We start from the raw sequence: 23,151 nt of genomic DNA on the forward strand, positions 1-23,151 counted from the left end.
CGCCCGGCTAATTTTTTTGTATTTTTAGTAGAGACGGGGTTTCACCGTGTTGGCCAGGATGGTCTTGATCTCCTGACCTTGTGATCCACCCGTCTCGGCCTCCCAAAGTGCTGGGATTACAGGCTTGAGCCACCGCGCCCGGCCGAAAATTCTTTTGCTTAAGAATGTTGAAAATTGATCCCCACTCTTCTGCCTTGTAGGGTTTCTGCAGAGAGATCTGATGTTAGTCTGAAGGGCTTCCCTTTGTGGGTAACCCGACCTTTCTCTCTGGCTGCCCTTAACATTTTTTCCTTCATTTCAACCTTGGTGAATCTGATGATTATGTGTCTTGGGGTTGCTCTTCTTGAGGAGTATCTTTGTGGCATTCTCTGTATTTCCTGAATTTGAATGTTGGCCTGTCTTGCTAGGTTGGGGAAGTTCTCCTGCAGAATACCTTGAAAAGTATTTTCCAACTTTGTTCCATTCTCCCCGTCCATTTCAGGTACACCAATCTAACTTAGTTTTGGTCTTTTCACATAGTCCCATATTTCTTGGAGGCTTTGTTTGTTTCTTTTCATTCTTTTTTCTCTGATCTTGTCTTCTCACTTTATTTCATTAAGTTGATCTTCAATCTCTGATATTCTTTCTTCTGCTTGATCAATTCGGCTATTGATACTTTTGTATGCTTCACAAAGTTCTCGTGCTGTGTTTTCAGCTCCATCAGGTCATTTATGTTCTTCTCTAAACTGGTTATTCTAGTTAGCAATTCCTCTAAACTTTTTTCAAGGTTCTTAGCTTCCTTGCATTGGGTTAGAACATGCTCGTTTAGCTTGGAAGAGTTTGTTATTACCCACCTTCTGAAGTCTACTTCTGTCAGTTTGTCAAACTTATTCTCTGTCCAGTTTTGTTCCCTTGCTGGCGAGGCGTTGTGATCCTTTGGAGGGGAAAAGACGTTCTGGTTTTTGGAATTTTCAGCCTTTTTGTGTTGGTTTTTCCTCACCTTTGTGGATTTATCTACCTTTGGTCTTTAATGTTGGTGACTTTCAGATGAGGTTTCTGTGTGGATGTCATTTTTGTTGATGTTGATGCTACTCCTTTCTTCTGTTTGTTAGCTTTCCTTCTAACAGTCAGGCCCCTCTGCTGCAGATCTGCTGGAGGTGCTAGAGGTCCACACCAGACCCTGTTTGGCTGGGTATCACCAGCAGAGGCTCAGTTGGAAATGTAGAAATCACCCACCTTCTGCATTGATCTTGCCAGAAACTGCAGACCGGAGCTGTTCTATTTGGCCATCTTCCCTTTTCCCTACACAGCTTCAAGATGCCAGGAGATGGAAAGATTTTCATTCCTGACTCTCAAATATCTATTGATGATACCCACAGGACAATGAACCTTAGATAAACCTCAGCTCCAATTAGAAACTGAAATACTGGGGAAATGGGATTTTACTGAATTCAAAGATTGAAACTAGAAGGAAATTTAGAGGTATGCTAGTCAAAAGTCACATTTTGGAGAAAAAGAAAATGAAATCTGGTGAAATTACATTTAAACATACAGGATGCACAGCAAGTTTAAACCTTGTCCCTCATTATATTATATTCTATATACAGCTTTACTATAATGGTTCTTGATCAGGGATATGCATGAAATCCATCTGGGGAGATTTCTTTTAAATATGCATTTAGAAAGACATATTTTCATTATCTTACCAAGAGTAGTAAGAGGATAGTTATATCTTTATAACTATAAAAGATAGTTATAATTTAACTATCTTTAGAAGACATTAATGGACATCCAGTATCATATTGCCTTCTAATTCAGCAACGCCCACAGAAGTCGGAAAATGTCCACAAAGGTCAGAAGTACTTAGGCTTCTAATCCCTGTGCTAAGTAGTTCCAGATTGCTGTGTTTCATGTTCTTTTGGCTTTCTACTGTGTTTCTGTCCCCTGCTTTGATTTTAGTTATTACTTATTGTATGTATCAGAGGGTTTGTATCCAGCAGTCCTAACCTCTACTCCCACAGGTACTACTACCAATGTGAGTTGGGGCACCAAATAAATACAATCTTTAGAACCATTACAAAGATGATAGTAAAACAGGCTGTGAATGAGGAACTAGAAAATTCAGTGTAGGGACCCTGTAATACTTACTTTGACTGCTATGGAATGAAATCAGATATGGTATTCTGTAAGAAAGTGGCATACTGGCAAAACGTCCTTTACACAAACCAAACAAAAAAATTGACTCTGAGGATTTTTTAACCTCAGGAATGTGTGCATTCCTCCACCAAGATTTCTCTCCTGGTTAGTTTTTGTCTTTGTTTCTTTATTTAATAAACTTCATTTTTTAGAGCAGTTTTGGGTTCACAGCAAAACTGAGCAAAAAATAGTTACCATATATTTCCTATTCACACATACACACCCACAACCTCCCCCACTTCTGACATCCTGCACCACAAAATCCATGGTGGGTTTTTTAAAGCTACGTAAATACTACCAAAGAAACAGCTTAAATTACCTGTAACACCACAGAACTGTGGGTATTGCTGGTAAAGATGCGTGTAGGTCCTGCCTTGGAAGACTGCAAATGGGATGAGAGGCCCATTTCACTGCCTCCAAGGGACAATTTCATGTGTTGGTCTTCCTCTTCCACAAGAGATCTGAAAGTTTTTTTACATAAGAAAGAAGGGGAAATTAAAACTTGTAAAATTTACAATGAGATCATTTAGAAAAAAAATCAATCACTATTGCAATCATATGACCATGCAATATGGTGAATATTGTTTCACTATATTATATGCTTGTATCACTCTTTATCTTAGAAGAAATGTATATTTGTAAAATGCTTTCCAAGTACAGAAAATACAGATGATAACTGAGAAATCAACTTAAAAGGTGGTTCAAAATTATAGTCACAGAGTTTTTAGAGGCCACAGTAATTACTGTTGATATTTTACTATTTAGATAGCAATGCCATCAAATTGTGTTGCATATAGTTAAAATTAATTTGGAACACCTAATTTTGAAAAGAAAAAAATAATAGCTACCATTTGTTGAATAGTCATTATATAGCAGGTACTTGCCAATAATTTTATACACAGACTAAAGAAGGGTCAGAAACCACTTACCTGGGGTCAAAATGTTATTAAAGTGGTTGGCCCATGGTTTGAATCTAGGTCTAGTCTGATTCCCACTCCAAACCCCCATTAATAAAAGTAAAAGATTAGTTGTGATATATTAATGCATTACTTTCTCTTCTGTTATTAGTAATAGTTCCAGTCAACCTCAACTGAACAAAATTTTTCACATGAAATAATTTCTTTTTCTAACAGTATCTCTCACTTACCAGTCTGGGATTTTTTGTTTTGTTTTGTTTTTGTTTTTGTTTTTGTTTTTTTTGAGACGGAGTCTCACTCTGTCGCCCAGGCTGGAGTGCAGTGGCCGGATCTCAGCTCACTGCAAGCTCCGCCTCCCGGGTTTATGCCATTCTCCTGCCTCAGCCTCCCGAGTAGCTGGGACTACAGGCGCCCGCCACCTCGCCCGGCTAGTATTTATTTTTAGTAGAGACGGGGTTTCACCGTGTTAGCCAGGATGGTCTCGATCTCCTGACCTCGTGATCCACCCGTCACGGCCTCCCAAAGTGCTAGGATTACAGGCTTGAGCCACCGCGCCCGGCCGGGATTGTTAAATAGCTACAATCTAGTCACATTTCCACCTTTTCAAAGAAATGAATACTAAAAATATAAATACAGACAATTCTGTATTTGCATATATTGCAGTAATAATATTTTCAAGGGGCATAAGTAAGAGGGGGGAGAAACTTAGTCAATAGGTCACTTAGTTGGAAAAAGAATATGACAATACATTTGGCAGTTTAAAAATCTCAGTTAGGTTATACTAAAAATGGGCCATTATTAACAACCTTTCATCATTTCGTAGAAGAGATCTTGTGTTTCTCCATAGGTATACATTGCTAAAACAGTCTCTGGATCACCTGCCTAAGAGTGGGGAGCCCATGGCTCATGAATTTGGTTCTGCATTCATAATATAGACTGCTAAAAAGACTGCTAAAGTAGACATTAGGAAAAAAGGAGAGCAGATTTTCAAGCGCTGGAACGCTTCATCTTTTCTATAATTTCCTCAATTTTGGATTATTTGCTTTTCTAACTGTCTAATTGAGCTATCCAATATCAGAAAGGTTTCACCTTTTTTTCCTATGATACCTATAACCCCAAGTTGATCAGTTTTAACAAGAAAAAGACTATACTAAAGATTCTACTTTTTGAATTATGACAACAACCAAGTGGTTTTCAGTCTTGCAATAATTAGCAAAAATTCTGGCTTTAAGGGTGACATCAATTCTTCTTAATGATATTAGAGCCATAGTATAACCAAAAATGAATTAATAATACATAACCATGTTTAATTCAATTCTGATAGATATTTAATAAAGAAGAGAATTTAAGTAAGATTTTAAAAAGCATAAAAGAAAATGGATATAGCCTTCCACCAGAGCATCAGAAATAGCTTTAAAGAGAATTAAGTTATATTTATGATATATAGCACACACACACACACACACTTTTAAACAACTTTTGTGGACAGGCATTTAAAATTACAGAATCAATTGGAAAAGTCAGAAATTGATTGATGGTGACTGGTATCCCTAACCAGAAAATGTCTATTCATCCAGATTATATTAATAGGATATTCAAGCAGACTGTTTTATTAGTTTCTGTATTCCCTGCACAGAGCCTGGCATGAGAGACTTAATATATGTCCTCTGAATGAATACAGAATCTTCTTTCTGTAGATCATTCCAAAGACATTTCTTTATTATGCAGTGCTTAAATGACCATCAATTTTATAAAACCATCAATTCTTATAAAACCACAGATGTAAAAGAGATAGGAGTAAAGCTGAATTCACATTGCCAAAATGACATATGCTGGAAATTGCTTTTTTGAGTAAACTACAGATAACAACTTGTTTACTTTGTCATTTGTCTCTTGCTCTTAAAAACAGAAAGCAAAAAGTGAAAATGCAGCCCTTTCTTGCCAATATAATATACTTGCCTTTTTAATTAATTACTTCAAAAGCTGAAGAAACCTGGACTAAAATTATCTTTTTCATGATGTTTTATCAGTATCTTCTGACTTTTTAACATTCAAAACACTCCCTACTAATTTCTGCATTGGTAACAGTACATGCCATGTTAACCTTCTTAGCAGATTCAATATTCCCATCTATCTCCCCTTTATTAAGTTTATTGATTGAAAGTGAAGCACACTGCTCTTCAACATTGCAAAGAGGTAACACTTCTCTGTAAACCTCAAGCCACAATTATATCAATCTATACTTAAAGGAATGATTATCTGAGTAATGCCAAGAAAAAAAAAATAACAGTTTTTAATCTGATGTTTTTTCAACTCATATGGTTAAATACAATATACATACATGTCATTCCCAATGTGGGCAGGGGGAGCAGGAGGCATTTTGCCCCTTCTCCCACCCCCATGATTCGTAATGTCTACAGACATTTTTCACTGTCACAACTGGGGATGCTGCTAAACATCTTACAAAACACAGGACAGTTCTCTAGGTCAAAGCTGTTCTCAGGCAAAAAAGTCAAGTGCCAAAGGTGAGAAATCCTAATATAGAGGAATTTACTGTCTCGTGAAAATTTTTCTCAAGCAATTTCATGACTTAAATAATTTCCCCATCATAGGGTTGAATCCATGAGGTAATGCTAGCAATATGAAACACAGCAGGATTATTAATTACCACTAATTCTTCCAAGGCTACCTAACAGAGTACCTCTGCTCTCCACAGGTCTATCAGTTTGAAAATTCAAGTCTAAGAATAAATAAGTAGATAATGGCTTTGAAGTTTATAAGAAAATTATGCAGCAAAGCTTTTGTTTTACATAAGCCCATGTAAGAATAATAATTTCCTAAATCTGCATAAAACAGTTGTCATTTGGATCCACTTTTACATGTTAAGTTAGAATCTGGCAAATTCTGTCTAAATAGTCCCATTTCACCAACCCTATAAAATTATTCATGGGAGAGACTATATTAACCAATTTTGTTTCTCAACATTAAATCTCTCTTTTCCCTACAATATTATAGTCTGTATATTGCTTGCATGCCACCCCCGGCCTACCCCATCACCACAGCACACATCTTATTCTTGAAACAATGGCCAACCATAAACCTCAAGAGCAATCTTTCACAAAGAATCGCTCAACTGTGCTTGCTCAAAGAAAACAACTACTTTTTTGATGAGTATTAGCTTAGAGATGGAGGCACTGTCTGATCATTTTACTGAAAGCCTTGTAAACGTGGTCAAACCAAACATACACAGACTGTGGCATTTCTCTGCACTGCATTTAAAGAAAAAGGGAAAAAAAGTCTCAGCCATTGTCATATGTTAACAAAGGGCTGCCAACATTGTAATCTTGCCTCGAAATGTCCACATATTTAAAATTACCCGAAGGGAAACATGTAAGTGATATGAGCACACAATTCACAAAGATCAAGGTACAAATGGTTAGCAGATAGAAAAATGTTCAACCTCATCAGTATTCCAGAATATGCAAATTAACACAAAGATTCTATCTTTAAACCTGCAAAATTATCAGAGTACAAGATATACTCTCAAAATTGCTAGTGCAAAACATGTAATAAACTCCTACTACTGTCTGCATAGAATTGTTCATCCACATGGATTTTTTCAAAGGAAATTTAAAACTCACTAAATGGACAAATGTGGTTTTTTTAATAGCAAGCAACATGACAATGAAGAATTGTGTCCTGGTATCTATGTCCTGGTAGGTAGGCCACAGCAAGAGTGTTCTGCTGATCTGATTTAAATGTGTTTTCTTCAATGAATCCCTCTGTAGAGGTTTAATTTGGAAGAAGTTCTATAGAAAACCATGTACTCTTATAATTCATCATAGTAAACATGTTTGTTGGAATGCTATATGGGGAAGGAGAAAGCACCTCTTAATTGCATCATTTGGCTCAAAATCTACAAATAATCTTCCAATGCTCCTCAATCTCCATACCTAAATAAATCCCATGATAATCCACTGAAACCAGTACCATTGTGTTTAAAAAATAAGATATCATCTTGATAAATTATAAAATATGTACCTCAATTTCTTGGTTTCTACCATTGCAAATAGCAGTTCATGTTATACAGAAACCCAGGTGTGGTCAAATTTCATTGTCAAGGAAAAGGGAACATTTTAGTGCTTCTTGAAATTATTATCATGAAAACACAATAAAAACACTTAATTTTTCTTGGTAGAGAGGTTATGTGTGCTAACTCATGCATTGGTACATTAATGTCTAGCTCACATCAAATAAAAAGCCACATCTTGATACTGCTATGAATAAAAGATTGTCCTCTACACTTTCCTGTACTATTTGTAATTTCTGAGGGGAAAAAAGAAGAATTAGAGAAAAGCTAGAAAGGTAAAAGTATATGAACAACACTTTTCTATTTAGTTCCCTCATTTGTTTCATAGTGCTTCACTTGCCATCATTTCATTACCAAAAAAGGTTAAATCTAACAATATATTCTAAAAACTCAATTTCACTGCAACAAAAGAATGAAAGTCCCAGGCCGGGCATGGTGGCTCACGCCGGTAATCCCAGCACTTTGGGAGGCCAAGGCGGGCAGATCACCTGAGGTCAGGAGTTCGAGACCAGCCCAGACAATATGGTAAAACCCCGTCTCCACTAAAAACACAAAAATTAGCCGTGCACGGTGGCAGGTGCCTGTAATCCTAGCTACTCAGGAGGCTGAGACAGGGGAATTGCTTGAACCTGGGCGGGGGAAGGTGCAGTGAGCCGAGACGGCGCCACTGCACTCCAGCCTGGGTGACAGAGTGAAACTCCGCCTAAAAAAAAGTCTCTTGCATTAGTGTCAAAAGTATAACATAGATATTTGAAGTTCCCAGATTAATAATATTACCTTAACTAAAGTTAGTGTCAGTGGGTTGGTACACAGGAACAATAACAATAACAAAACAAAATGAAAACAAAAACAAGAAAGCTATGAATGGTTTAACAATACAACAAAACAGGTTGGTTAATCAAGGCACTGACTATCCACTACCCAATCCCCAGGAAAATAAAATACATATTGCTCACATTCATAATTTAAAAAGAAAATCAAGAAAACGGTTTTATTCAAAGTACTTTCCGTCCATTTGCTTTTCTGCTCTGAAACAGAGAAGTGTCTGCTAGCAGCAGCATTTGCTAAATGAAACATTTCTTGTGATAAAGTTGCATGGCAGGTGGAGAAGAAATTTCACCACCTGTTCTCATACTCATTTGAATTTCAGGGCTAAATCTGTCAAGGTATTTCCTTCCACCCTTGAGAAATAAATTAAAAACTTAAGATGGTAGAAGCCATTTCCCATTGGCTTTTCAAGATAGAGTCAAAGTATTCATACTGCATTGAATTTTAAAGATATTAATAGCTTTTCTACTCCTCTCTTTCTCCACATTTCCCAAACAAAAGCCGAATGATATCACACAAGTTTGAGTGTACACATACTCAACTTTCATTACGAAGAAAAGGAACATGTTTTGAAAAAAAATCGGGAACAAAATTTCCAACTCATGAAGTAAACTAATGTATATAAACTAAGCCTGGCATTTTTGTTGAAAAAAATAAAAACTTAAAATTTCAAATATTGAAAGATTTGTCCCCCAAGTAAAATGTCATTTACAGTATCATTACACAAAGAAATGATAAATATCATAGCAACTTCACTCTCTTTTTTCTTTTTCAAATACCAACAAGAGTGAGCTTGAAAGTAATATCTATTAATAAGGCATAAATTAATTGTTGTTTAAAGAATATATCTTCTTAATGAGGTGTTTGCCTGAAAGGAATCAAGAAAGATAAAGCTTTTGTTAGTTATTTGTAGTTTTTTTAATGACATAAATATATTATCATCTACTTGAAATCATTTCACTAATGGAATTCTTTAGTTACAGATGAGATTTTATAAAATAGCTGCTATCTTTCCAAGGCTATAAGAAGCTATTGCACGGGCTATAAGAAGCTATTGCACAGGCTTCTTATATGCATGTCTGTCACATTTAAAATAGAATCATATTAATAAATAGCTTATGTCTGTTTTTAACATAGGAATAAGATCGTTTACCCAGCACCTGCTGTGTACTAAGCACTGTACCAGGCACATTCTAGTATCCTACTTAATCCTTGTAATAATCTCATTTAAAGACAGGGAACTGAAGCTTGGAGAGTTTAAGGCCTCACCATGAGTCTGGTAACTATGATTTGAACCCACATCTGAATTGAGAGCCCACATTGTTCCCATTTATACCAAGCCTAAAAAATTAAAAATAGCAGACAGTAGAGGCGATAAGTCACTTAGCATTTCAATGCTTAATTTATAAGCACAAGGAGGATATCAGAGAGATACATTCTGTTATAGGCAAGTAATTTTCTGGTTTAATTAATTCAATCTGAAGATCACTTACTTTTACCATTCTATTTCCATAAAAACAATACCAACACTAAAAATCTTTCATGCTATTGTCCCAACACATATGGGGTAGGGAGGTAGTAAATCCTAGAAAATAACTCAGATGAAATTTGGGGAGAATTTCACACGCTGATATCAACATTTAAAACAACATATTCTGAACTCTAATGCCAACCATCACAATAACAGATATAACACTATGATGTAGATAAGGGAATTGGGCTAGACAAACGATACTCCATTAGATAACTGTAACAGGATGAAAGTTAATTACCCAAATCAAAAGGCATTTCCACTGAATATCTCAATCTTGTCCTTAAAGAACTTCAAAAGTAATATTTGCTCCCTCTACTTACCATATTTCAAGATTCTAGTATCCCTTCGTCTTTTAAAATTTATGTACCAGTTAAACTGCATCATGCCTAATTCATCTTGACCAAAAATGTTTTCTATTTAGAAAGCTTAGTTTATATATTATTTCTCATTCTCCACATTTCTTATATTTGTGTGAAAGCAAGATAAGTAGATGGGTAGATTGGTAGGTAGATGGATGGATGGACGGATGAATGGATGGATGGATGGATAAATGGATACATGGATGGACGAATGGTAGGTAGATAGGGTATGTAAGAATCCATTATATTTTCTGAACGAGATAATTATTTTATTTCTAATGAAGTAATTTAAAAATAATTAGAAGAATGAATTTCTAAATGTTGATTCCATACCTTCTATACAAACAAGTGAATTCAAATCTTCCTTGCTTATATAAAACCACATAGGTGAAGGAATGCACATGTAGTAATGGTGGTAGGGAGATGGCAATATGTAGAAGTGGGATGGGAGAAACAGCATGTGCTCCCATCACTGTCAAGAGTCCCCTTCCCAGTGTACAGAGGAAATAGTTACAATCCTCTGGTGAAGCATAGGCCCTCTGGAAGGACGCTTCGCCCTACAGCTAGCACTGCCCTTTGAGAAGTCTCTATATCTGCAGCAGTGAGCTTGCCTTCTCTTTCTTTAATCCAAAAATGAAGAAACTGGAATGGGTATTCCAATCCCTTCAGTGCCCAGGCCAATTTTCTAGGAGCTTTGCTTCCAGAGGATTTGTTAACCAAGGTGTCATTTTACTCCCGTTATCTGTAGCTCATCAACTTTAAAATTTGACTATTTTGCTAAGGTGCATTAAAATCAAAAAGCATGTTAAGAAAGAATTGTGTTTCACCTCCCTAAGATTTTTATTAAATATTCAAACATCTGAGTTACCCAATTTTAGCGTTTATTATTAAAGCAGATTCTACAAACGCAAAACCAATTAAAAATAACTGAGACAAATCTATTTGGGAACAGGAGACTCATTAATCAACTGCTAAAAGGTGGTGAAAATCCTATCCTTTTCTGAATTTCCCAGTTCTATTCAACTTCACAAAGTCAATAATTCATGACCAGGTCTTAAGAGAATGTTTATTTATCTTTTAAAGGGAAACATGAAAAAAACTAAGAGTAAGACTCACAAAGTAACAACCGTTGCATTCCATGTTATAAGAAATATAGCTGGCAGCCCTAAGAGTCCCAATGACTCTATGTATTCAAAGCCCGTAATAAATTTACCAAATCTCAGTCTTGACTTTTTTAATGGCCTGGAGTCATCTCTAATTATTTCAATGAATGTAGGAAAAAATCAGTATCAAATCAATCATACGTTTTCAATATGACAGCCAGTATTTTTAAGACAGGGGAGAATGATACAAAAAAAGAAGACAGGCTCTCAACCTAATGAGTCTGGGAATCACTCTTAGGATAGTTCTTTCAAGTGCATCACAGATATGGGGCTCAAGGGAAGCAAAGACTCTAATTTAAGTATCATTTTTCGACATTAAAGTTATTGTCCCTTTTCTGCATATCTGCCTCATCATTAAGGGTTTTTTCCCACAAAATTTTGTTACAAGACTTCAACTTACCCCTTGTGCACTATGCTTCCCATAAATAAACATATCCATTGCTGGCCATAAGCTCTCAGGTTGTTAGGAGATGCAAAAAGTCTTTACTGTTACTTACAGCCCCCTCACCTATCTACATATTTAGTTATCATACTCTAAGAGTACATATGTGGTCTTTAACTCTAGAACTGGTTCCTGGTTTTTCTCCTAAAATGTTTCAGAATCCACCATTTTACTACACTCCTAGAAAGCTATTTTGATTAAGATCACTATAATATTCCAGTCCATATCACAGAGCAATTTCAGGATCTAGTCACAGACAACTCTGCTAATGTGAATAACAAAAATTGCTCTACCAAAACTACCGTAAGTGTTTATCCATGGCGCAGTAACTCTAAAGAAGGATTCATCTGGGCAAAGTATTTATGTGTCATGACTATACATCATTACCTAAAACATTAAAATTTATTTACAAAATGTATAATCTTTTTCAGGAAGGTAGACTGATTATTTGGGGAGGAGCTATTCCAAATTATAAATCATTGAGGAATTTGCCTCTTTGGGGGTAAGATGTTTATTTTTAGAAACACCATGTTCTCTGGCTAAAAGAAGGCTATGTGTTCTTGGGTAGAACATACCATTGTGATAAAAATGACATAGTAGGCATCAAGCATTCAAATCTCCTGGTCATTTAAATGGGAATTCTAAATTGAAGATAACTGGAGCATTTTCAGATTGTGTGTACATGTGTTTTGCAGAAGCAATCTATGAATTATGAAGTAGTAATGAAGTACTTATCTTAATCTGTGTGAGATAAATGAAAAAAGAGAAGTATTCCTTTCCTTCCTTTTATGCAGTCCTTTAAAGCAGTGTTTCACACTCCAAACTATAATTTCTGACTCTCAGTGCAGGTGAGAAGCAGACACAAGGGGAGAAGAGTCACCATGTAGATGAGAGTAGCAAGGAGTCAAGGTGTTAAAAGTTTCCCTAGCTAGTTGGAAAATGCTACTACCCTCACTCACTCCATCTCCATGAGCTACTTGTTGAAGCGATCATCATTTTTACATCTTCAAAATCCAATCTTTTCATATGTCAAAGATATGCTTAATGGTAATGAATTTGACTACATACATATTTCTTAATGACCATTCCTAAAATGTTGGTCAGTCAGAAGAAATTTCAGGAATCTCCAATGTATCCTGATATTATACATTCAAGAGAGCTACAGATAAAATATTTGGATTCTAAAAGACAATTGCTATCACCAAAATTATTTGACCACCTTTGACCCTTGCTTCTTCCCCATCTCCCATGTCCAATCAACTGTTAAGTTCGACTGAATCTCTCTCTAGAATGCTCCTATCCCTCAACCCCCATCCACTCTCACTGCCTCTACCATAGTTCTTGTCTCTGTTACCTCTAACCTGGATTTAATTATAATTTTCACATACATAATGGTCTTTATATATACTGTGATTGTATTTATAGCTCAGAAAAGCACTTCCTTGCTCAAAGGTATTCAGTGAGTCACTGCTTGCTGAACAAAAGCCAAATCCTACACTCTTGAAGTCAAGGCTTCCTGGCCTAGCCCTCCTTAACTAATTGCACATTCCAGCAAATTATTCACAATAAATGTTTAATGACCATAGAACAAACAAAAATCCAAATTTACTTACAAACTACCAATTGTTTTGCTTTGGAATATATTGCTTTTACAAATTTACAGCTATGCATTTTTTGTCTATTGCTAAACAAGCAATGTGTAAAAGCCATTGTATTTAATCATTTTTAATAGAAAGAAAATTCGTTTAATTTAAATCTAATATCAGCTAAACCTTTATGGTTAGGTTGAAGCCCTTTAAGTATAAAAAATTCAGAACATAAATGTAAATACTTTTTTGAGTGTTAATTTTTAATTTATTTCTCCTAAACCCTAGTCAGGTTTTCTTTTTCTCCGAGTCAGTGATTTCTTTTACCAAACTATACACACAAAACACATTATCATTTAAGTACAAGCATATTAGCTTCAAAACATAAATATCTCAAATAGTTTTCTGCATTATGATGAACGGCATGTAAAAATAAGTCAAATAACTCTTAACTTTCAGAGTAGTTTCCATCGTAGAACAGATTAAAAAAAACTTATTTTCCTTATCAGTTACAATTTGATGAACCATCACTAAAGCATTTTGGTCACTGGTAAATTGCTTCTAGTAAAATTACTTTCAGTCTGTGCCAGCATCATGGTATTTCTAAGCAACAATGAACAGAATCTGGATTTTTGATTAGTTCTTTTCATAGGAAATACAGTCATAACTTACTCTCCAACAAGACCATGATACGCAATAGCCCCCATTATTCGGTGGATACATTCCAAGACCCCCAGTGGATGCTTGAAACTATGGATATACCAAATCCCATATACACTACATTTTATTCCTATACATACGTAACTACCTGATTTATAAATTAGGTACAGTAAGATATCAACAATAACTAATAATAAATAGAACAATTATAACAATATACTTTAATAAAAGTTATGTGAACGTGCTCTTTTTCTCTCTCTCTTTCTCAAAATATCTTATACTGCACTCACCTATTTTCATGCCATGGTTAACCACAGGTAACTCATTCCAAGGAGTTAGAAACCATGCATAAGGGACAACGATTATATTCAATTACTGCATATATCAGATGAATAAACTTAACACTCTCATGTGAAGTAATTTGCACAGAGGTACAGACCTAAAAACTATTCTCTAAATTCATTTATAAAATCGACATTTATTGAGCATCAGCTATGTGCCAGGCACTGCACTAGACGATAGGAAAACAAAGAGCAGTCAGGATACTTGCTTGCTAAGCGATGATAATAAAAAACAATTACTTTCCAAATAATTAAATGATATAAAATTATAATAAATGCTTGCCATTATTTACTAACAAATATCATGTTGTATAATTCATATAAACCACAGTAACAAAACAATTGCCAACTTTTTTCTCTAATCCAGAAGAGTATCAGTTCATATTTAGCATATAAGCACCAAATAAAAATAAATAAATAACATCAACTTTCCTTACTATTATTTTAAAGGAGTACTTGTTCCATATCAGGCTATCTGCAGGGCTGGATCAGCAATCACACAATATTCACTATTCAAAAAAATAACCTGCAATTTTAATTATATGGAAGAAAGTCAAAACTCTTGATGATGGGACAGTACCTCATATCATTTGAAAAAAGACACTCTAATTGCATCTATCTATATGCTTCAGCAACATTTCTATGAAAAGTATATTAATGAGCCAAGTCTCCAGTCTACTTAAAACCAAACCTTTGTTTCCAATTCCACGAACTTTGTTTAGCTGTGAATCATTCAGAAATGACTGCATGCACACACCCTCTGTAGGAAAGTGATCATAATGAATGAGAAAGTCACTTCAATTTGATGATTCTAAGGGGTTATCTATCGGACAATGATTCACAATCTAGTGTCATCTATATACTTTTCAAAATTGTATTTCAAATATTTTGTAGGTCCACCCAAACTAAAGCTAGATCAGACTATTAATTAAGAACAAGCTTCACTGTCAGACAAGAGAAAAGCTCTGATATAATCACATCTAATAATCACATCTAATAAAGAGAAACCTAGTTAAGATTTTGTATAAGCTGATCTTTAACATTAATTTTAATGCAGTTGAAGAAATGGTATTTTAAAAAGGAAATATAAATTAAGACTGGATTAAATAATCAATACAAATGTACACAGATGGAGGAAAAGTGATCAGGCCTTAATATCACATTCTCTTTCACGGTAAATGGTATGACCAAAAGAGTGATTTCTAAGGTTCCTATCAGCTTGTGGATTGAAAGAACCCTGAGTGAGATAATTATGTGCATTATATGATGTCAAGGTCTTATCTCATTGATCAGTGAAAAGCTCTATATTTTTGAAACCAGAAAAAAAAGTGAAAATAAAACATGTTACAAGGCAACTTGTAAATGATTAGCCAAGTTAACTTAGAATTTTTAGAAACAGCTGTGGAGAGAGACTTAAATGTGGGAAGCAAGAAGGGAGTGCAGTTAGGTACAGAGGGATCGCATAAGCACAAATTAAGCCCAATTGCCCATACACACTCAACTGAGCTTGCCACTCCAATTCACCATTCTCATAATATTTGGTTCTCTAAATTTTAGTGCTCTGAAACACAATATTTTCAATCTAAACCTTTTAAATTTAAAATACCATCAGAAGGCCAAGTGTGGTGTCTCATGTCTGTAAACCCAGCACTTTCGGGGACACATGTGGGGTGGCAGGGGGTAGCTTGAGGCTAGGAGTTCATGACCAGTCTTGGAAACATAGCAAGATCCTGTCTCTACAAAAAAAGTAATAATAATAAATTAAAATACCATCAAGCCCCTGCACCTGCCATAATAGGAAAACAGACAATATCTAGAAAGTTTGGTAACCAGATCTGAGATCAGAACTTTCCTGGATGCACCTCCAAGTTTAGAAATGCCACTTTTGAGGCCATAACTTGCTGAATAATAAAATATAATGGTCAATGACTGAGTAGCATAGACAGTCCTCACCTGTTATTTAAGTGTTCCTATTTCACTCAGTAGATGTTAATTGACATTCAAAATTTCAATATTTGCCCCCTGCGCCTGCCAAAAACCAAACACTAAAGTGCGTTAGCAACAACCACATAATCATATGCCACTGCTAGCTAATTATGTACTATGTTTTGAAGATTTTTTAAGGTTCTCAACAACCCGTATTATTTGAATTTCCAGAGACATGCAAGGACCTTCTAGTTGCTAACTATTATTTTCTGGTAGCCTTTGTGTTCAATCTGATTTCGAACAGTCTTTTGAATAAACTGAAAATGTTTTCAGAAGGTAGAAATGTAGAGTCCTTTGAAATTTTTTTCAATGCAATAAAATGCAATCAACCTCAACCAACTTGTATTATGCACACACTTAGTACTTTTTTTTTTCGTTTATTTAGTGTTATTTATTTTAATATTTATTTGCTTTTCCCTTTTTTAAATGGCTCTGATAACAGCGGAGTTATTCTGAATGATTCTGTTTGTTGCGTCAAATTTTATTAAGAAAACTAATTTCATGATTTTATTCAAAAGGTAGCACTATTACTTATTAACTTTTAATAAGAGACTTGGGCTATGTGAACCATCTCAAAATAGCCTGCATTTTAAAAAGAAAAAAATACAGTTTTTAAATTACTAGTATCTTCGATTTCACTCACATCTGTATTTTACATGATTGTATATGCTTGCAAAATTGATGTAATCAAAGCAATTGTGCCTATTTTATAAAATGTATAGCACAATAAAAGCTCTAATAGGAGAAACTTGTTTTCATGATACTTGCAACACAACCCCAGATTATAGTTCTGTCACTGGATAATTCCACTTTTTAATAAGATTTCCAGGAAATCATTGTTGCAAGGGCTTATAACTGCCTATGTAATGTTTAAACTATTATACTTTTCAAGAACAAAACTACTGATCCAGAGATTAATAAGTATGGTTTAGTTACAGGAATGTAAAATTTGTAGAACCATGTGGGTTAATTGGAACACTTTCTACAATGCACGTGTAAGCCTAACATGATTCTGTTCAACTAGAGTGCTGCAGATAGAACAAATGACCTCCTAAAGATGTCCACATCTTAACCCCAGGAATCTGTGAATATGTTGTTACATGGCAAAGGAGACTTTGAAAATGTGATAAAGGTTACAAACTTTGAAATGGAGAGTGTCTTGTTTTATCCATGTAGCCTAATCTAATTACATGAGTCCTGAAAAAATGGAAGAGGAAGGCAGAAAAGTGAGCCAGAAAGCAACGTGAAAAGGATTCAACCTGCTTTGGTGGCCTTAACGAGAGAGGAATAGGGCCAGAACGCAAGCAATCTCTAGAAACTGAAATTGTCCTTTAACTTACAGCCAACAAGATGATAGAAAACTTGGTCCTACAGCCACAAAGAATGGAATTTTGTCAATGACGGGAATAAGCAGGAAACAGATTCTCCCCTAGAGCCTCAGCCTTGCTGACACTTTGATTTTAGCCCCGTGAGACCAGTACCAAATTTCCGACCTGAAAAACTGTAAGACAATATGCCAAGCATGGTGGCTCATGCCTGTAATCCTAGTAGTTTGGGAGGCTGAGACAGGAGGATAGCTTGAGCCCTGGAGTTTGAGACCAGCCTGGATAACACAGCGAGACCTCATTTCTACACATAAAAATAATAATAATAAGCTGGGTGTGGTGGTGCGTGCCTGTAGTCCCAGTTACTGAGGAGGCTGAGGCAGGAGGATTGCTTGAGCCCGGGTGGTCGAGGCTGCAGGGAGCCATGATCATGCCACTGTACTCCAGCCTGGACAACACAGTGAGATCCCCACCTCATAAAAAAGAAAACTGTAGGACAATAAATGTGTGACATTTTAGGCCATTCGTTTGCAGTAATTTGATATGGCAGTAATAGAAAAGTAACACATAGAGGTTTGAGGGTTTTTTTTTTTTCCCATTGAGTATTTACATGCAATTAAGTAGTGGGAGGATAATGTCCACAGGAAAGTACTAAACATATTGACTGGGGTAGAACCCTTGGAACGTGCTAAAAAGAGTACACCAGCTACAGCACTGTCTATGGTAGCTAATTACCATGAGTGGGAAATGTGTGTAATCAGTGAAGGTGGAATAATGCTTCAAGCAACTATGGAAACATCAAGAGACATGAAGTTAATCCCGATATCATATGAGCAAGTAAAGATAATTGCTTCAATATTTTCCTTCAACTTCACCACTTGACAGTATTCAAGTAAAGCTTTCTAACCTCTTCCTATACCACCACCCAATTCAAAAAGCTTTTCCCATCTACCATACTTCCCTTTTCTTCTAATCCTAGTAAGGTATTATATAATTAATAGATGAAATGAAAGTAGCAAAAGTCCATAAAAATGAAAAGGCACTGGAGAAATTACGAGCTTTGAAATCATGTGGCCCTAAATTTGAATTTTGGCTCAACTTGTGATTTGATGTGTAACATTAAGCAAGTTAATTAACCTCTCTGAACCTGTGTCCTTATTTGTAAAATAGTGAGAAGATGTACACTTATAGGGCTTTTTGGGAGGAACCAAATTAAGTGCTTAGCACTTCTATAATAGAAGAAAATAAATTGTATTATATTTAACTATGCTAAACTAGGACATTTTAAAACTTTGGAATATGTCTCGTGAAATTTAGAATATCTGTTATACATGCTAGATTAAAATTTAATATAGAGTTCTGAAACTTGTTTTTATTTTTATTTTTTTTTTTTGTTATTGAAGGTAAGTTACTTCATTACTCCATTGAACTATATTATAAGAACTGCTCTCCAATAAATTGGGCATGTTCTTGCCTTAGCATGACATAAATGTGGGGGGGAAATGGGTTAAAAACAACAGATACCCTTATCGTAGTAAGTTATGCTGGGAAAAATACTTTAGTATAATTGGAAACACAATATAATTTTATTTTAAACTAAGATTCCATCTTAGAGTTTGAGATCAAATTATTACTGCTTGGAAGGTAATATATGTACCCTTGTGTGCTATAAAGCACATAAGTGCATTATTTCCTAAACAGTACATTCCCTGTCCAATGTAAAGAATAGTATTCCATTCTTGTTGTTTAAAAAGATACCATCAAATTTAAACATAAATTGCTTCATTTTCCATCCTGTGCAATATGCACTTTAAAATGTGTTATCTACCTCCAATCCAAGTCTCCTCATTTAGTCCAGATAAATTTTTCTTCTGTAGTGTTTTCATTGCCCTTAAATCCATTATCAATATTGAAAATACAGTAAGCAAGAATTTATTTAACCTGTTTGTCTTGGTCCCACATTTTCACGGCAGTAGAATAAATTCAGCTATTTAATTGTTTATGAATGAAGATAGTATGGAAGATAAAAAATAATCACTTTGAATGATCGTAAGGACTATGCGCCCCTAATCATCAGCAGAGTTATGCCTGGCACATAATAGACAGTTGAGTAACTGCTGAATGTTATAAACTTAACATACAGGGTGATTGAAAAAGAACTGAGCACTTTCTAAAACGAATTACTTAGTAACTTATTTATGTACTGATTCCCCAAGAATCTCATGTTTATACCACCTCTATCTCAAAGTCTTGAGGATATAAAGCAACACACCATGGCAGCCATGTCAATCTAAAATGTTATATGTATGTTGTTTGTAATTCGTAACTCTTTAACTGCAAGTCATTAGCACAAATACTTGCCTATCCCATACTTCTTTCTCATCTCTCCCTCTCCCCAAGTTTGGCCGCATTTAAGTCTCTACTAAATATTACAGGTTTCAACCAGAATATGTGAAATTCTCAATAACTCCGTATTTCCCATGATGGTATGGAGATTTGAAATTCTGCCCCTCTTCCCTCCGTAGAAAGTGGTTTCTTTGCAGTGGAGGGAGCGATTACTTGGAAGATACACTAAGTATAAAAAAATGAATCTAGATAAATTATTGACCAGTGAATGTCTTTGAAATATTTGAAAGTGACAGGAACACTAGCTCTCTGTCTTGCAAGTGTCTTGTGTGCAATATTTTTCTGTTACATTAAATGATTTCAAGAGGTCTTTTAAAAAACATACACAATAGGCTTTAAAACAAAATGTTAACTTCACTTGCACATGCCAGGCTTCCTCAAACTAAAAGATCTGAAGAAGCTAAAAGAATAAACACAGACAGTGAGGAGCAAGCAATCTGATCATAAGGCCTTCAAAAAGGCAATTTGCAAACTGTAAATTCACTAGGGGCCAGTGTGAATCCTGTAATTAAAAAAATATATAATCTCAGGCCCTTTAAGACAAGCAGAGCTTCTGCTTAAAGGAAGAGAACTGTCTTCTATTTGGACCCCATGTGGAGCGACACATTCAAATGTAGTATCTTACATAAAGATTAACATGAAAAAACCATCCAAGTGAGGACAACCAGGAGAGTGAAGGGTCTGAAAACCTTGTCACATGAGAAGACACCTAAGTGTGCATGTAATAGATTTTTTTTCTATATAGCTCTATAAGGCTACACTGGGAATGGGAGATAAAAGATACAAGGAACTGATTTTGTTCAATGCAAGGAAAAGCTGTCCATGAATGAAGGGTGCAGCCTTGGTGAGGTAGTGAGCCCTTTGTCACTGACAGCGTTCAAGAAGGACACGGAATGCCATCTTCAAGAGGTGTCATGGAATGAGTTCCTGTGTTAAAAGGGGTTCGGACTTTCTAAATGACTTCTAAGGTCACTTCCATCTCTATGATTTTCCATTAATAAATGACAACCTAGTCCTTCTGCAAGCTCAGACAATGCAAATTCCCAAAGAACATGCCACAAAAGTTGCAGACTAACACAAAATTTATCTTAGGTGTTAGCTGTGTTATTTTTCCACGTAATTTCGTTAAATTGTGTATATGTAATAAAAACAAATTAAGTAGACACAAGCAAGAGTTTATGTTTTGAAAGCAACTAAACATTCTTTTCTATTTTGAGATTATCAATTTAATAAGTATTTTGCTAGATAAGAAATATTTATCTAACCATGAATGATTATCAATTTAATAAGTATTTTGCTAGACAAGAAAGATTTCTGTAACGGCAAAGTTTTGTTTTATTTACTAAATTAGAAAAAAAAGACAATCTTACGGGATAGAAACATGTCAAATTTAGAAAATTCATATTTTTATTATGTCTGTGCCGTGAATCACCTAGAAACAAGGAGCATTTATACAATATTCACAATCTTGTCTCAGGAAATGCCAGGCATTGAATTTTATTGAAGAAATTATAGTAGCAATTACTATAAAACGTTGTGTTATTGGCATTTATCATAAAAATATTTTTTACATATCAAACAAAATAATTATAAATAGGAAGCTAACTGAATGTAAGTGCAGAGTCTAAAGGAGAACAAGTCTAGTTCACTAACATTCATTGTCTTTTAGACTGAGAAAGGTAACATTCTAAGGAAAACAACTCACAGGGTCTGTCTTGCTAGAATTCATTGTTATATTTCACTGGTTAATTCTTACCTAATTGCCTTCCTGCTTGCCACACTATTATTGTCAAAACTCGCTGCTGGAAAAGAAAAGATAAAAGGATCACTAGTGCTAATTTTGTTCTATTTCAGTGTGTCCTTAGCATCTAACAAGGCATTAACCCTATAATATTAGCCTGAAGGAACCATTTGCTGTTTTAAAACAATGAATACCTAAACACCATAAAAACACTTAGATGTGATTGCCCTTTCAGCTTTATTAATTTAGGCAAAATGACAGAGTAATTTATATGGTTTGCACCTGACAGGGGCAGAGTCTTTACTAATGCAGTTTACACTGGCCAGGAGATCCTCCCTCAGGCTAAGGTTGAACTTCAACCTACTGTTGAGCAGAGTGCGAAGCAAACACATGTCACCAAGTACTCTATTTCTATCAAGACAATCCCTTCAGAAATCCACATAGATGGCACACCACCCTGCAAGTGCTCAAACCTAAAGCTGAAAGAATATATGTACCCAATAAAGACTATTTGATCATCAATCAATCTAGAGACTGAAGTATTATTTTCCTGACTCTTTTGTATTTAAGATATCCCACTTTTCTAGTATGACATTACAGCAAATTTTTAAGTGCTTTATACTATATAAGATGTTATTTCTCCTAATATTGCCACAAATACTACAGTCTTCGTCATAGAGAAATCTTAAAAATGTTGGGACATTTCAACTGTCATGCAAGTTCTAAACAAACAGAAAGAAAACAAACATGGACTTTAAACCCACAAGGAAAAAAGTAAAATAGTCTTGCTGTTCAATGTTTGTAGTAAGTAAAATGTTCTCTATTGTAGCCTTCACTAGCACAGCAGTACTGCCCTATCTGTAGCATCAATGAAAGAGTTACAGCGAAGAAGCACATACACTGGGTTTAGAAAGAGACCATAAAGAGCCTTTAGATTTTTCCCACACATGCTCAATCACTATAACACATTTTTACTACTACCTAAAATATTTCATATTGAAATTTCAGTCTTTGACAAAGTATGCAAGTCTTCAATGAAAATCACGTAATATATATTTGACAAAGCATGGTAAGTAATGATAAAACATTACAAACCAATACTGATGCTATGTAAGCATACATACAAAAAGATTTTATATCACCTATGAAGAATTCTATATTCAAAATAATACTTTAAATACTTACACATGATTTTACAGGTAAATTTCCTATATATCACAATTTATTGAGGAGTCAGAATTGAACAATTCCATTTCAATGCAAAGAGTTTAGACCCAAAAGACACAAGTAACCATTTAAACCTATGTCTGCCAGCCAAATTGTGAGAACAAATATAATGTTACTTGACACAGTAATCTAATTTAGTCTTTATCATTTTTGAAGTGAAATTATGCTATACTTAAGTATCATTTTGTGTGTAAATGTGTTGAGGAATATAGAGAAGTACTGATGAGAAAAACATGTTAAACATGATGCTTTTATTTTTGGCCAAGTGAGGTAATGAACTGTGATCTAAAATGGTCAAAAATTAAACAACATATTTAAAAACCTGATTTAACCTCCCCAAGCTAGTCTTGCTACATTTCACATAAATTTCT

The 23,151-nt window shown here is 35.0% G+C and overlaps 1 protein-coding gene across 5 annotated transcripts in view; it reads right to left on the reverse strand.

Moving 5' to 3' along the window:
• The window catches only part of KLHL13 (kelch-like family member 13), a 195,461-nt gene that overhangs the window by 45,731 nt on the left and 126,579 nt on the right, over positions 1-23,151 (reverse strand). For all 5 annotated transcript variants that reach the window (XM_011977131.1, XM_011977127.1, XM_011977128.1 and 2 more), the window contains one exon: positions 2,495-2,636. In XM_011977131.1, the coding sequence (XP_011832521.1) occupies positions 2,495-2,636 (142 nt within the window). The remainder of the gene's footprint in view (positions 1-2,494; positions 2,637-23,151) is intronic.

The sequence above is a fragment of the Mandrillus leucophaeus genome, unplaced genomic scaffold, assembly GCF_000951045.1.
Source record: "Mandrillus leucophaeus isolate KB7577 unplaced genomic scaffold, Mleu.le_1.0 Scaffold174, whole genome shotgun sequence".
Classification (NCBI taxonomy): domain Eukaryota; kingdom Metazoa; phylum Chordata; class Mammalia; order Primates; family Cercopithecidae; genus Mandrillus; species Mandrillus leucophaeus.